The sequence below is a fragment of the Ambystoma mexicanum genome, chromosome 8, assembly GCF_040938575.1.
Source record: "Ambystoma mexicanum isolate Mex_15411 chromosome 8, UKY_AmexF1_1, whole genome shotgun sequence".
NCBI lineage: Eukaryota > Metazoa > Chordata > Amphibia > Caudata > Ambystomatidae > Ambystoma > Ambystoma mexicanum.
In genome coordinates this window covers 947429569-947444086 of record NC_090929.1, presented here as the reverse complement: position 1 = coordinate 947444086, position 14518 = coordinate 947429569, and the positions used below count along the sequence as shown (strand labels likewise).

Here is a 14518-nt window from a genome sequence, read left to right as displayed (position 1 = left end):
GGCAATCTTGAGCCAAGTAGAAAATTAATAGAGAAAAGAGGTGGGCAAGAATTGAAAGCAAATGTTTTGCCATATGTGTGTGAGCATTGAGGATGTTTACAGCATACTTCTATGGATTCTACTTTCAGAATTCAAACTGACCACCACCCTCTAAGATGGTTAATACAGTTGATCGGGGAGAATCCAAAACTGCTCAAGTGGTCCATTAGCCTCCAAGGCTTTGACTTCACCATTGAGCATCGGTCAGGTACCTAACATGAGAATGCCGATGGACTCTCCAGGAAATATGCATGACTGGAACCAGAGATCCATCCAGGAGTGGATAAGACCCTCCTGGATTTTATGGAGTCTTGCTTTCCTCCATATCTTCTAATACACCTGTGTTTCACTTTTGCAGCACACAGCACCTTTGTGCAGTGTTGCTGGGAGCCCTTTGGGCTTTCTTTTTTATATTTTTATTTTCCTTAAGCAACTACTGTTTTCAAGGATAGAGGGATACTGTAGATCCTTCTTACCTTTTCTTTTTGTGATATCAGCACACACCACCTTATGTGGAGTGCTAGGGGGGTTACCTTGTATCCGCTTTCTCACTGCTGCTGTAACATTTCTCGAAGTTACAAGCATACCTGAATGGCTGGTGGCAGTGGAGGTGTTATACCGGTTTTTGTGTAATTTATACTCGCAGGCTGTCTTCACAGCTGCGGTTGTACACGGAAGGGTCACCACTGTCCCAAAATGGTGGCCATTTCTTGTGTGCTTATCCTTTCTTGGTCTTTCTTCTGCCGTCCTGGTTTGACTTTTGTCTTCGGCAGGATTTCTTTGTGAAGCCTGCCAGAGCTCTAAGGTTGTTTGCAAGGACAGAAAGCGGGGGAGGAGCCTGAAACGCTGCTGTTTGTCTCCCGAGATGTCTGCATGGAACCAGTTCAACTGGGAGGCTGGCTGTCTTGAAAGGACAGCCGCCCCCAACGTTTGAATGTAGCATGAGTATTGATTGGCTGGGTTCCTGGATAAAAGGTGAGGATCCTGGGGCTTAAAGACAAATCGACCACTGGAACAGAAGAACCGAAGAAGACCACCAGAGACTCCTGCCCCCTCCAGCAACCGGAGAAGCCTGCTGAAGTACTGCTGCTGACCTAACCCCGTTTTAAAATACACATGAAAGCTATGAAGAGGACAACTTCCTCCCTTAGATTTGCAGGCATAATCAGTCCTAAGACGACCTTCAATTCAAGTCATCCCACGACATGCTGTGACGTTCCTGGGCTGCAACCCGCCAAGACTCTGGTGCCTTGAGTCTGAATGCAGTGCATCGTCTTGCTGTGAACAAACTCTCGCTAAACTTTGGTGGACTCCTTCCATCCCTTCTCAAAGTCCCCTCACCAGAGTACAGTACCGAGCAAGCAGGGTGAACGTTGGGAGAAAGCCGTTCAACAGGCTTCGTTTCAGTCTTGAAATCAGGATGAGAAGGTTATAGGCTTCCTGTCCCTGCCATGCCACCCAAGCGTTATGGTTGCAATGGGGCTTAGGGACAACTGCATGCACCTTCTGAGAAAGCCTCCCCGCGTGCCCTCTGGGTCTACCATGCCGCCCTTTACCTTGTTGAGGACTTAATTGAAGGGGCTTCCTGGGATGACAGGCATTCCGGCGTGCAACAGCATTCTCTGCCACCTTCTGCTTTCCTTTTTCCTCTTCTCCATGCTGCTGGGCACCGGCCTGCTCTTGTAGTTCTCTGTCACAGGATCAGCGACGCAGGCTTATATCTCCCGCGTTCAGTGTGCAATGTTTAGTCCATTGTCGTTTTTTATAGAATTTTGCCAGCAATGTCTGGGCCCAAGTCCTTCAACTCTTTCACATGCTTTATCTTTATTGTTCCCCGAGGCCAACTTGTCCCAGTTCTTGGATTATTTAGGTTCCTGTTCTTCTTCGTCCAAGTACTTGACTCAGCTATACTGTTTGTTTTGTCATCAGTCTTCTTCATCTCAGTCCTGTTAAGGAAAAGGTTAGAATTAGCCAATCGGTCTAGCATAGTCTTCTTAACATCATGACCGACAGACTTAAAAGAACTGATATCGCAGTAATAACGGTTTGCATTGCTAAAGAAGCTGTTTATATACTTTGGGATCTCCATGGTGAAAGATTGTTAAGGCTCAGTCATGATATAATTGTTACCCTTAGAACAACTTGGTGTTATTATCAGATTGTGGGATTGAGGTTTAGCGAGGCCGTGCCTCAGATCCAGGTTCTTATCCCCAAGTGGATGTGGTGGGATTGTCAGCTTGAAGGGTTGGGAGTTAAAAGGACTGTATCTCAGACTTGTGTCCTTTTCCCCCCAGGAGGGGATTTCCTCCCTATGAGGTCCTCCCACATGTTAACACCGTCTTGGGGACTATAGGTTAATGGCCTTACCTCCCTGGCCACACTCCCTCTTGGAGAAGTGATGCCAAACCGAAGGATTGACACAGAAGCCTAATTGTGCAGGAATATGAGGGGGAGCTAAACAGGCACACAAACTGTGGGAAGTTCCAAACATACTTATTTGTACAAATAAAAATGCAAAAGGCTCGACCTCCACGTCCGTTTTCCGCACCCAGTCTCTTGGCAATGCCGTATGGATCAGCTAGTCAGACATATTTGCTTACTCTTCTCTACTGACTTCGCTCCTCCACAGAGTAGTTCACAAGCCACTACACCAAAGTCTCACAGTGATTCTCATCAGGCTCATGTGAATATACCATGTGCAGGACTCTCATCTACTACACATGGCTATTCAAAATTGATTCCAGTGGACATCCTCCTAACACAGCAGCATCAATAGATAACAAATCAAAAAACACTTGGCAGCCTGGCTTCAGAAGTTATAGTAGTTTGGGCATCTAAACCTTCCGCAACATTGTATGGACATACTTCATGAGGCACGAAAGTCCAGCACTAGAGCATGTTACTTTAACAAGTGGAAAATATTTGTTCTGTTTTACAAGGTACAACAAATTAATCCAATAGATTGTGCATGATTAGTATTGAACTCTCAAGGTTCACCTAGCTGCATACACCACATCGCAACATAAGGTATCGTGTTGGAAGAGGCCTGTTGGTGTTTGTCGTAGGGGTTAAATGCATATATCCACCCGCAGCACATTCTGCGCCAGACGGCTCTCAATGCATTATTGGATCCATTTGAGCCCATCCACAAATCGTCGCTCACAATTCTTACATACAAGGTTATGTTTCTGGTAGCTATTGTAGCTATTACATCCATTCTGAGAATAAGTGAACTTTAGATGTTCTTGGTAGTTGAGCCAGATTTTCAGAAGAACAAGGTGTGTTCAGAACACATCTATATTTTCACCAAAGTTCATTTCACATCCCATGCCAATCAGTCCATTGAACTCCTAACCTTTTTCCCAAGCCCACAAACTACGGCAGAAAAAGCATTGTGCGTCTTTGCTGTGTGCAGAGCAGTCACGTTTTTCAACAGTCACTCCACTCGTAAGAGCAGTTTCTTTTGTGGCAGGTCAGAAGAGGAACCAGTTACCAAGCCCACCATTGCATGCTGGATTTGAAGTTGCAAGAATGCTATAAACTGACACACAAGCCATTACTGTTCACGCCTAAAACTCACTGTACAATAAGTTACTGGAACAGCATTGGAATTCATTACAAGCGTGCTTCTAGCTTCTAGATGCCATTTGCTTACCAGCAACATGGAGTTCAGTACATATATTCACAAAACTTTTGCCTGGACATTCAAGAAAGAGCTGATTTGTAAGGGGGTCAAACTATTTTATAACATTTGTTTAACACTGTTCCTTTAGCTCACCCACCGCTTTCTTTGGAGGGTAGACCTATTACCTACCCAGTATTAGTCTTTCTGTGGCTTCTGTTTAGACACATACACCCGCTCAACCAACCCACATGGGCGCTGCAGAGCATTGCCTACTCTGTATCTTTTGCTCCACGCATGAAATAAAAAGAACCTTGAGGGTGTTGATTGTATACACGTAATGTAGGGATAGTGTGGCAGCACCACCACCCATGTTGACATGTGTTTTCTTTGGAAATAAACAACTTATAATACTTAGGAGATGGCGGCATATGCTAAGTAAATCATGCGACTAAACAAATGCAAATGACAGACTACCTTTGGTTAAGTTAACGTCTGCCATATATCATCAAATTGTCTGGTAGAAAATAGTGTGTACTATGCTAGTGTTATTGCTTCAGAAGTTCACTTTAAGATAGATGACATATAGTTTAAATGTGTGTACTTAATCGATTTGTTAATGTTTCCTACGTTCATAAGTTTTTACAGCATCAGTTTTACTGTGAATGACCTCTCCAAAGACAATTTAGTATTCAATTTCTCAGAATCCATTAGTTTACAAGTAGGTTTCCTTGTGTTCTTTACTATGCATTAATCTCACGACTATCTTCCTGTCACAAATATTTGTTGGTATGCCTACTTAAGCATCTCCATTTCATCTGTCCTCCAGGGTGCCAGGAGATCTCTGAAGAGTTCCGGGCTCAGGAGATTGATGGGCAAGCACTTTTGCTCCTGAAGGAAGACCACTTAATGAGTGCCATGAACATCAAGCTAGGGCCTGCGCTGAAGATCTTCGCCAGAATAAGCATGCTGAAGGACTCGTAACTAGTTGGATCACCACCATTGTTTACTTATACCACTGTGCCATGTTGCAAAGGTGCGTTAAAAAAGCAAACCAACTATACTTCCCACTCATTGGGTTGGGTGATGTAAACCTTCACAAGATGCTGACGGCTGGTGCACAAACAAACAGAGCTTCAAAACCATGTATTGACAAAGCCGAATTCGTAGTACTGCTTATTGGGCTTGGCATGGGTCCTCATGGATCTGGTACACAAAGGTGGCCCTATTCTCTGAGGAACCGAGAGGTATACAAAGCTGTCTGGAAGCATTGGACTAAAGTCGCACTGAGAAGATTTTCATCAGTATGTGTCCTTGCGTCTTAAAAAAGCAATGGGGCCTGTCAAGTTATCGTGCATCAGTTGGTGCTTCCTCAACTTTACCTGACCTTTGTCCGCTCACTCCGGTGAGATTTTAATATGTAGCAACGAGCAACAGTAAAAACAATCAGGTCCTCATGATTGTGTTACAACTTTTTAAACTGCCTTTACGTCTTCAGTAAGAAGACAGCGACAACCTGAACAGCTGCAATGATTTGATACTGTCAGACAATGAGTACAGTACTACTTCATTTGCAAAGGGATTGTAAAATAACTTTTGTTGCAACGACTCAGGACTTGAAAAGGAACAGTACTGGCACTTCTCACAGGACTTCAATATGTTTATTCGGACATGCAGGACTTCAATTTATTTAATGAACAGTACTGGCACTTCTCTTCAGGGTGTGAAGCTTACATGTGGACTGTACAATTGTCTGTTCTATGAGGCAAGGGGGACACTTTCTTTTGTTTTTAGGGAATGGGCACACAAATGATCATGGTCCACTGGCATGCATTAACGTCTGTTACAACACTTGATACCCCAACAATTGAGACATTATTTACTTTTTCATGAACATGTCAACACAACACAAATACTTGTAGATTTTTGGATAAAACAAAAAAATCAGGATTTTGCTGATCTGCAGCAGACTGCAGCATTGATGGCTTCAGATTTGTAAGATCCAGTGCAGGATGATGTGTGGGCCAGCGCGATCACATAGTTTTAATGTGCAGCTTGTAGTTTCTACCCCTGTTACTGGGCCACTGTACCTTCAAATATGTATAACCCAGGTACGTCTCAAAAAGTTTTTTGAGTTTTTGTCTCCAATTGGTATTCATAAAAGTTGCCCATTTGTTTTGGTTGCTCACGCCTATTTTCATCCAAGTTCAACCTGGATTTTTATGTCGTCACCTTGTAACCGTTTTTTTTTCCCTTGTTGTCGAGTGGGGGATTTTCCTTGCCTTTTACATGTGAGGAAATAGATTTCATTTAGAAGATGCACTAGACTTGCGTATTTCCTGTAGTGCAGGAATCCGAAAACCTATTAATCAGTTTCTCACATGCAAAAACCATGACACCCATTTGATTGTCCTTTTTCTGTTAACACATAGTTGCAGAATATTCTGCTGTTCAGGGACGACCAGGCACATCCTGCTCACCCACTGCCTGACTTCTCTTGGAACACGTTTCAGACATGGTCTCAAGCTCAATCTATGCTTTCTCAGTTTTCTTGTTCCCTTGTATGTGTCCCAAAGGTTTTTGGAAATTGTACTTTGTGTTTCTGTCTCTACTCATTGCATTTACTCTCGCTCAAAGGTTTGTTGGCATTCCATCCTCCTAGGGTAGTCCACCATCACCACAGTTTAGAGCTGAAGAAATACAGGTTTTAATGGGTTGTCATATAGTGGCAAATTCTGTAGCAGTAGGACACACCTTGCAGGCACATGAATCTTAAAGACCAGATAGATTGTAAACGCTTCATTGGTTAGGTGATCTAAGTAAAGACAATAGCATGGCACACCTTGGCTGCAACCCCAGGCAAAGCTTTGATCTAAATCTTTGAGGTGATTACATCTCTCTGGATATCCGAGGGAGTTACTGTGCAAAAACGTGACAATTTTCAGCACACCGTCTCAAGCAAATGGTTCTCACTTAAGAAACCCTAGTTTCTACATTAAAAATGCACACAATTGAAATTATGGCTATTGGAAGTAGACACGAACAGAAGAGCCTATTTTTCAGAGAGGAATTACCTTTAAAGTAGAATCTTTATTATGCTGGTCTGTAGCTTGGAAAATAGCTGTGAAAGGACACCTGCTACTGGAGTCAAGAAAAATCCCTTTGTCTTGCTACCATAAAGTATCCAATTATTCTTCCTTCAGTTTGTTGCCAAGCGTCTGTCTTTTTATGTAATGGGGTTGCCTATATTTCCCTTTAGTTATCTGAATCCCAGCCTATAAACAGTGTTACCCTTGGAAACTGATTCTGCTGGTCCTTACTACAACCAAGGGATACTGAGTTTCATAGGAGCTGTATTAGCTTGCCTACCCTTTGGAGAAAAGCCCTAACCCTCATTCACCTAATCTCATCTTTAGACGGCATTGTGGCCGAGACGGCCTTAACTAGTGCCTCACTTGAACATAAATAACGAGAAAATAATCCTAGAAAGTAGGTGAGATGGCCGACAAAAGTATTTTCCATTTGCCAGGTTGTAGCAATATCCAGAAGATGTCTTACAGATTTCAGATGGTATTGCAGCATCTGATGATCTCTGGTGCTGCGCCGAAATAGCACAGGTTTTAAAGTCGAGCATATGCTGTGCTACGTCCTGTCTAAAGAGCCATATACTGGCTGTGAACTAGAGGAGATGGCATGGCGATGCGGCACCATTCTCCAGTGTCATAGAGGAGATACTTATACTTCACACTGTTTGCACTAAATCAACCTTATCACGTGACGAGATGTTATGTGATGGCTAGACTGCACTGAAACATAATTCCTGCAAGTCCTCCCTCTTGCAAGTAAGTGTTTAACTTTGGCAGTCTTCAGATCAGTGATTGGATCACAGTTTGATTTATAAAAGTTAGCAAGTATATGAAAGAAAAACATTTGCAATGGCAGGGTATTCACAATAGGACACTGATCGATAAATCAGAAAATTATTGATCTCTTGCTAAAATAGAGACCATTCAAGGCAGAATGATAGCGTGGAAATCATTCAAATCTCCAACTCTTTAAAGGGAAGGAACGCCTTTCCAATCTGTTAAAATCGTCCCCGTATGTCTGGAAAATACAGTGCAGTCAGAAATTAATTGTGGTCCCATACAAAACTTAATGGCATATTGGATTAATCTAAGACCTGTGTTTAACATCCACCATGGAAATATTGACTTGAAAGATCAGTACACACATTTGCACAGCAGAGCAGATAAAGAAATATAAGTATGTATGCCCTATAAAGGAAGTCACTTAATCTAGGGTATCGGATTGAGAAAGAGAAGTGCAACAATAACATTTTATATACATGAATTGGGCATTCCAGTGCCAAAACCCTAATCTGCCCTCTTGGGGTGGGAGGGGATGGGCCGCTCCTTGAGAGTGCTACCTTGTCATTATGGCAGGGACCGATCTCATACCGCAGCTCCCTCATCATGCTGGATCGTGGCTACAATTCTTAGCTGGCAAAGGGAATTGACCCTCTTTCAAATTTTAAAAAGGGCATTACTCTATGTTGAACTTGAAAGCCAGGAACATTTGAAAAATGCTTTAATATTTTAGATCAATAAAACTACATATTGTCTGCCACCTTATCTTGTAATCTATGTGTCTGATGCATGCTCTGTCCCACAATTCTTTTCACTAAAGCGGATATAGGCATGTTTTTAGAACAAGGCTCTTTCTGGGCAATTTATTTTTCTTAGTTCAGTTGTCCCACCCTTTGATTAGCAAGATTATCCACCTTACAGCCTTATAAATGGCATTCAAAGTTGATCTTTGCTCCTGTTTTGGTGTTTTTCAATGTTTTCATCGCTAAAGCTTTGCAGGCATTGCAGACTTCTGGAATATTCCAGGAAAGTATTTCTTTGCCTGGTCCCGCCATAAAGGTGCATTTTGATGCTCTTGCACAAGGAAGAACCTGCGCTATTGTTAAAGAGCCATATGATTGGTAAGAAAGCAGTGCACTGTGATATTCAGATTTTGAATGCCTCTTAGTGAATTTAATCATCATCATTAACTTTATTCGGAACTTAAAAATCCATTAAAGTACAATTTTTCAAAATAAACATTAATCTATCCTTGGTTTCAAGTCACAAAGGGCATAAAACGAACAAGTGTTTTCTTCACGTGTGCAGGCCTTTTCTGAGCGCAAGTGGAGACTGCAGAGTTCTGTTTAATAAGCCGATTCCTAAAAGTGAAATTGCTCATGTAAAATAATGTGCGTCGTCTTTTTTTATCTTTGTGAATCAGCCTACATCAACAATGAAGGTATGGGGCATGTTGCAGGAAAGGCTGACGCAGATCAAAGCGCATTTTAATTCAAAACTCAGTACAACATTTCTGCACTCGATTTCCCTATAGGAAACTGTACACATTGGAAAGTGCAATGCTGCCCAAGTGTATACGACCAAGCTTGGTTTGAGCATTTCTTTGAATTATTTACATTTCTTCCTCTGAAATAATAATAATAATAATAATAATAATAATAATAATAATAATAATTTGGCATTTATATAGCGCTACGAACCCTCAGGTATCTGAGCGCTGCTTATTATTACCCACGGTGTGTGGAAATGGAGCAGTAATTGTAGAAATAAAATCATTGCAAATGTGTTTATTTTTGTAGGGGGGCTAACCCTGGCCTCCCACCCATAGGTGGTCAACCAACCAATGCATGTGTGGGTGTCTAATTCACCCGGCACTTATTTTGCGTGAAGGTGTTGTCTCTGATTCCCTGGCACTGACTCCCAGTCCTCTCTGCTCCGCAAAACGTTGCTCTGTGAATGGAACGTGTAGTAGAGAACTGTGGCCCCCGAGCTGCAAGGGGAACTTTACCCCTCACATTCCGCCATGCGGTTGTACGTGAAGTGAGCCCTGTAGGTTTTGTTATAGAAGTAAAGTAGTCCTCCGACTCTTCCCTCATGTGCACCAAAATTAATATTCATATTGGTCCATTGTCTAAATCCTCACTGAATTCATGTTGAGATTATGCGTGAAATGGATAAGATGCATCTACGATTATATATTGACTACCCAGGACTTTTTTCAAAGCTTTGTGATAGATTATATGCTGACAGACCATGTTCCATCCCAACTTGAACAACTTCAGTTGATGGAATACAAATCAAAATGAGTGGGCAAACAATATGTGCTCAGTGCTTTATGTCTGGACTTCTATATTACCTCCTCACTTGTTCAGCTTCACCAACCAAACCCTGGTTTCTGCTACATGGCAACAATATGTACTATGGCCATGCCTCTGCGCCAGGAGGCACAATATAAATAACTTGGAACTTCCTTCCTAAAGGGTATCTTCCTTTGCTTCAAAAAACGAAATCCATAAAATCAGCAAGGCTATGAGGATATGTTTTACAATTTTCTATCGGCAATAGGATGCTCAAGGGTAAAAGGGCTATCCAAATACTAAGAACATCCAACCTTTGCCTTTCTAAAAATGTATAATCCTTTAAAGAACATTGTGTTGCCACTTGCCTTATTCCTGATATTTCCTAATGCTAAATCCGACATACTTGTATTTACATCCTGCTTGCTTAATACTCCACTTTGCCCTCCAAGGTCCGATCAATTAAAGTATCCACTGTATGGAAATTCGTTTCCATCAGTGGATGACACTATCTAGGTAATTCTCACATGTGCCCTTTGTCACTCCAGCTCTCTTACTCACAATTTGATCTTGTGTTAACCAACATTCATAGTTGATTTGGATTTCTGCCTTTCTTTTTAAAGTGAGTGCACACAAATATTCAAACAAGAGAGTAGAAGAGCACAGTGCGTGCATATATACAGGCGCGACGGAGGTAGAGATCAGTAGAAATGTTCTACAAACTGTCATTTTCTAGAACTGTCCCTGTTTTTAAGGCGTTGTTAATAGTTCCGGAAACAACTTGTAAATATTCCATTGGTTGTCTACTAAAATTAAATGGGTGGCGTTTCCATTTGGCTGCCGGCTTAGCACAATTTCTTTCATTAAAATCTGACCGACTGCGCCATTGTTATTGAGCTTTTGCTAAGGGACTTTCATCCAATTACGCGCTTGTTTGAATAGTTGAAAAACTGTAATAAACAAGGGTGATTTGGGGCAAGCGGTTAATATTTCTTGCAGGTCCTTTCTCAGTGTGAAATAAATCTAACAAATGGAAAGAAACCAAAACCGCCACTTGGTTCGAGAATCTGTTTGTCCTTGTTCATCGACCTCATCGTAATGGGATTAAGGGAAAAAGAGTCTGATTCACCATAACCCGTTATTTCCAGTTAATTTTAGTCTGTTTCCAGTTGATTTGAATCTAGGGAAGGATGAGGCACTCATGGATATACTTTTCTAAGGGTGCTCCAAGATTCCCTCAAAAAGCAGATAGGAATAGGTGCTGCAGACCTCTTGCTCCATTCAACTGCTTTTAAACAAACCTTTGTTCCCTGGCACATGCATGGAGTAACACATGCTCTGTTGTATGTGTCCATTTTGGGGAGAGGTGCTAGTTTGACATTAGTCCGTTTTCTAATCATTCAAAATCTGTTTGAAATTGAACACATCTAATGGCAGTAAAATTGTTCAGCAAGGATGGTGGATATGATTTTTTGAGTGTAGGACATTTTAAATCCCGACCAATCTCCACTTTATTTTAAGAGCATCAGTCCCACTAAGAATTGCATTCTATAATTTCCTGAACAATATCTTGTGTGTAATCCATTGAAACTACACTGTCTAATGAAAATCTTTCCAAAGTAACAAGCCATGTAGATAATGAAATAATGGATTGTTCGTTATTCATCACTTCTGTTACTGCTGCCACTGTAAAGTCTTACCCAGTGTTAATACTTGCACTAAGCACAGAATCCTTCCGCAACGGATGCCACATAGGATTCAAAAGGATGGCTGGTTGGATGACCCACACCGAAAACAATGTTTTATTGGTGACAAAGTTTTGGGGCAGCATTTGACCAAAAATCAAGGCACACGAAACTTACACTGCCATGGACTTTTCCATTGTCACTGCTGGTTTTACCAGACAATGTGGAGATTTTAAACGCATGTTATTTTCATCGTCCCAGCCCCAAGAGATCTGCTCAGTGCTAGTCAGGCTATTGCTGTTATGACTGCAAAACAAAACCATTATTAAGTTTCCACAGAACACATCAGCCATTGCACATCAACACAGTTCGTCCAAACGTTTCTTTAATGTATGGCTCTAGTCCAATGTCAGCTGGTTCTGACTTTTGTGATTTGTTTATCCTGCTTTTGATACTATGGAACTATTTAACCTAAGATTGTTATCATGAAATGTACACGTGATTAGAATACAAAATGAATCGGGACATCTTAGTCTGTAGCATATTAGACAAAACCAGAGCTGTATTAGGCAGAACACTTCTGGACATGGAGCTGTTGCATATGTATGTTCCTCAACATTTAAAGTATTTACCTGTTTCAAAGTTCAGGAAAATAGCCCTACTTTGATAGGCAACATGTCTTTCTTGCTTGATTTGTGGATGTTCTGTCCGTAGTCTGTGTACAGTGGGATTCACAAGTTGTTCTTTCCCTTAGTTTACAATAAGAGTTTTGCCACCAGTTGCCCTTTCTAGTTGGCCTCAGTGGCCTTGAGATAATCGAACCTGAGCCAGGCTGTTGTTCTGTATGTCTCTCAGTGTACCTCGATATGATCAGTCTAGGGGTAACTACATCTGCAACTATGCCATTGGCTCTTTTGTGTATCTCTGCTAGGTCTGAACAACCTTATTTTGAATGCGAATCTTCCTTGAGCCATTGTTTTATCTGTAAGGGAGTTAACATTAAAAAGTAAGGCGCTCCATCCAGGTGATCCTGTGGAAGAAACTGCATCGTCTTTGTGTTTTGATAGTAGTAATGCAGTTTCTCATGAGAAGAAAGCTGGATGGACCATGGGGCATCACTTGTGTTTTGTTTGGTGTCGTTTTATTTAATTTAAACGTGGCTCTTGGACCATAAACCATTAATTATTTCCTGGAACGATGCTTCCATTCCCAACAGACGGTACAATTGAATTCTTCCAGCTGCTGAGTAGGGCAATGCACTTGTTTCACTGTATTTGTTGGCCTGCTTGTGGATGTATTGATCTCTACAGCATATTGCAAGGATTGTGCATTCATACACTGGGACATTTATTGGGGAACAATGGTCATTCTTAGTAATCTTGCAGAGAATGGCCACAATTTCTGGGGTTGAATTGGAGGATCCATGTTTGCAGTACTGGGGAGCTTATATAGCAATACACCATTTCTGGGTTCAATTATAAACCAAAAGGCTCTGCAACAGAAGATATTATGTTAGTATTAACATGCCTATATGTGTTTTAAACTGGAAAATGAGCTTTCAAGTATTGTTTCTATTAGTTAGTGGTGGGTGTGTGTCTGAACCCAGTATCTAATGCCTATATACTGTGACTTACAAAACATCACAATAGGGTCATGTGTCTCAGCCGTGGTGACGGGTTGGATTGGCTTAAATGTAAGCTTACTTGTATATCATCTTGTAGGAGTCTGGCCGTGTATGTGTCTGCGGTAGAGTGACACTTGGGGCAGCAGACAAAGCAGTTCCACACTACTTCAACATCCTGGTCCAAAATGTCAGTTCAAAAGTAGCTTAAAAATCGGGATTCAAATATTCCAATTCTGTTTGTAAGGTGTGCTCTTTAAAGGCAGATAGTGTTGTAATGTATGTATTTCAACCTCTTTGGCGGGCAAATTCCTGTCCTTCCCAACCGGTAAGCTTTTCTTCGACTATTAATAGACTTTGTATTCTTCATTTTTTAAGAACACCAATCTCTTCCCTGTTGCAAATGCCCGTGAACTCCCAGTTCAATACCTTGTAATGAAATTGTGTTCTTTTCTTTTTTTTTTTACATCGCCTTACAAAATATCAGTATTGCAATCACAGAACAGATTTGTTGTCTAGCCCCACAGACCCTATCAAGTGTCTGCCTAAAAAGAGCCTGTAACTCCACTGGTGCTATCCTGTCTAGTTTCACTGTCAGGGTTAATATGAAAATGAGGTTCTTTATAAGCATTTTGTAAAATAAACATTAAAAAACCAACGTGCTGTGTTTCGGGTTTCTGTCTTGGTGCCCTGGTTTCAAGCCTGGTGTTAATTTGAGCGCAGATTTTTTCAAATGTTTCAGAAAGTGGTGCGGGACTAGGTGAAATTCAAACTAATACACAAGTTGCATGAGCGTCTTAAGGACCCACCGTTCATCTTCTCATCCATCCAGGCCTCAGGTAGGCGTGTGCCTGTGGGGTGCTCCTGACCCCTTTTCAACATTTTAGGGACCCCCCAGCGTGTCCCCCGCGGCCTCCCTGCTCCAGCCGCCACTTCCCCCTGCTTTGTCCCGCCACCCTCAACCTCCCCCAGGCTCCCATTGGCCCACCCCTCCCTACCTTGAATCTGTCCTGGGCAGCGCCCTGCCCAGCAGCCCACTTGGCTGCGGGCCCCGAGGCAGGGGGCGGCTCCGGGACGGGTCTGCGGGTGTCCACAGGGGAAGCCAATGAAGCTGCAGTCACCAGACACTGACAAAAACTGTAAGTGTTGGCATAGGTGGGGTGTAGAACAATTGCTCTACTCCAGAAAGCTCCTGCCACTCTAACTTACCTTTCCATAACCTAGACTGCCACAGACTTACACCATGCATTCTTAGAGAGAGATGTGACCACCAGCCTAAACCTATTCATGGCTGGACAGCAAATATTGGCTGCATTACAATGTTACCTAGTACCATACCCAAAGCGAACTATGAAGATTAACCTGCGTTGCTTCTAGATAGAAATGTG

The 14518-nt window shown here is 42.0% G+C and overlaps 1 protein-coding gene across 7 annotated transcripts in view; it reads left to right on the top strand.

Moving 5' to 3' along the window:
• The window catches only part of PHC2 (polyhomeotic homolog 2), a 1003431-nt gene extending 989643 nt beyond the window's left edge, over positions 1-13788 (top strand). For all 7 annotated transcript variants that reach the window (XM_069610853.1, XM_069610856.1, XM_069610854.1 and 4 more), the window contains one exon: positions 4491-13788. In XM_069610853.1, the coding sequence (XP_069466954.1) occupies positions 4491-4645 (155 nt within the window). In that variant the 3' untranslated portion in view covers positions 4646-13788. The remainder of the gene's footprint in view (positions 1-4490) is intronic.
• The last annotated feature ends 730 nt before the right edge of the window (positions 13789-14518 follow it).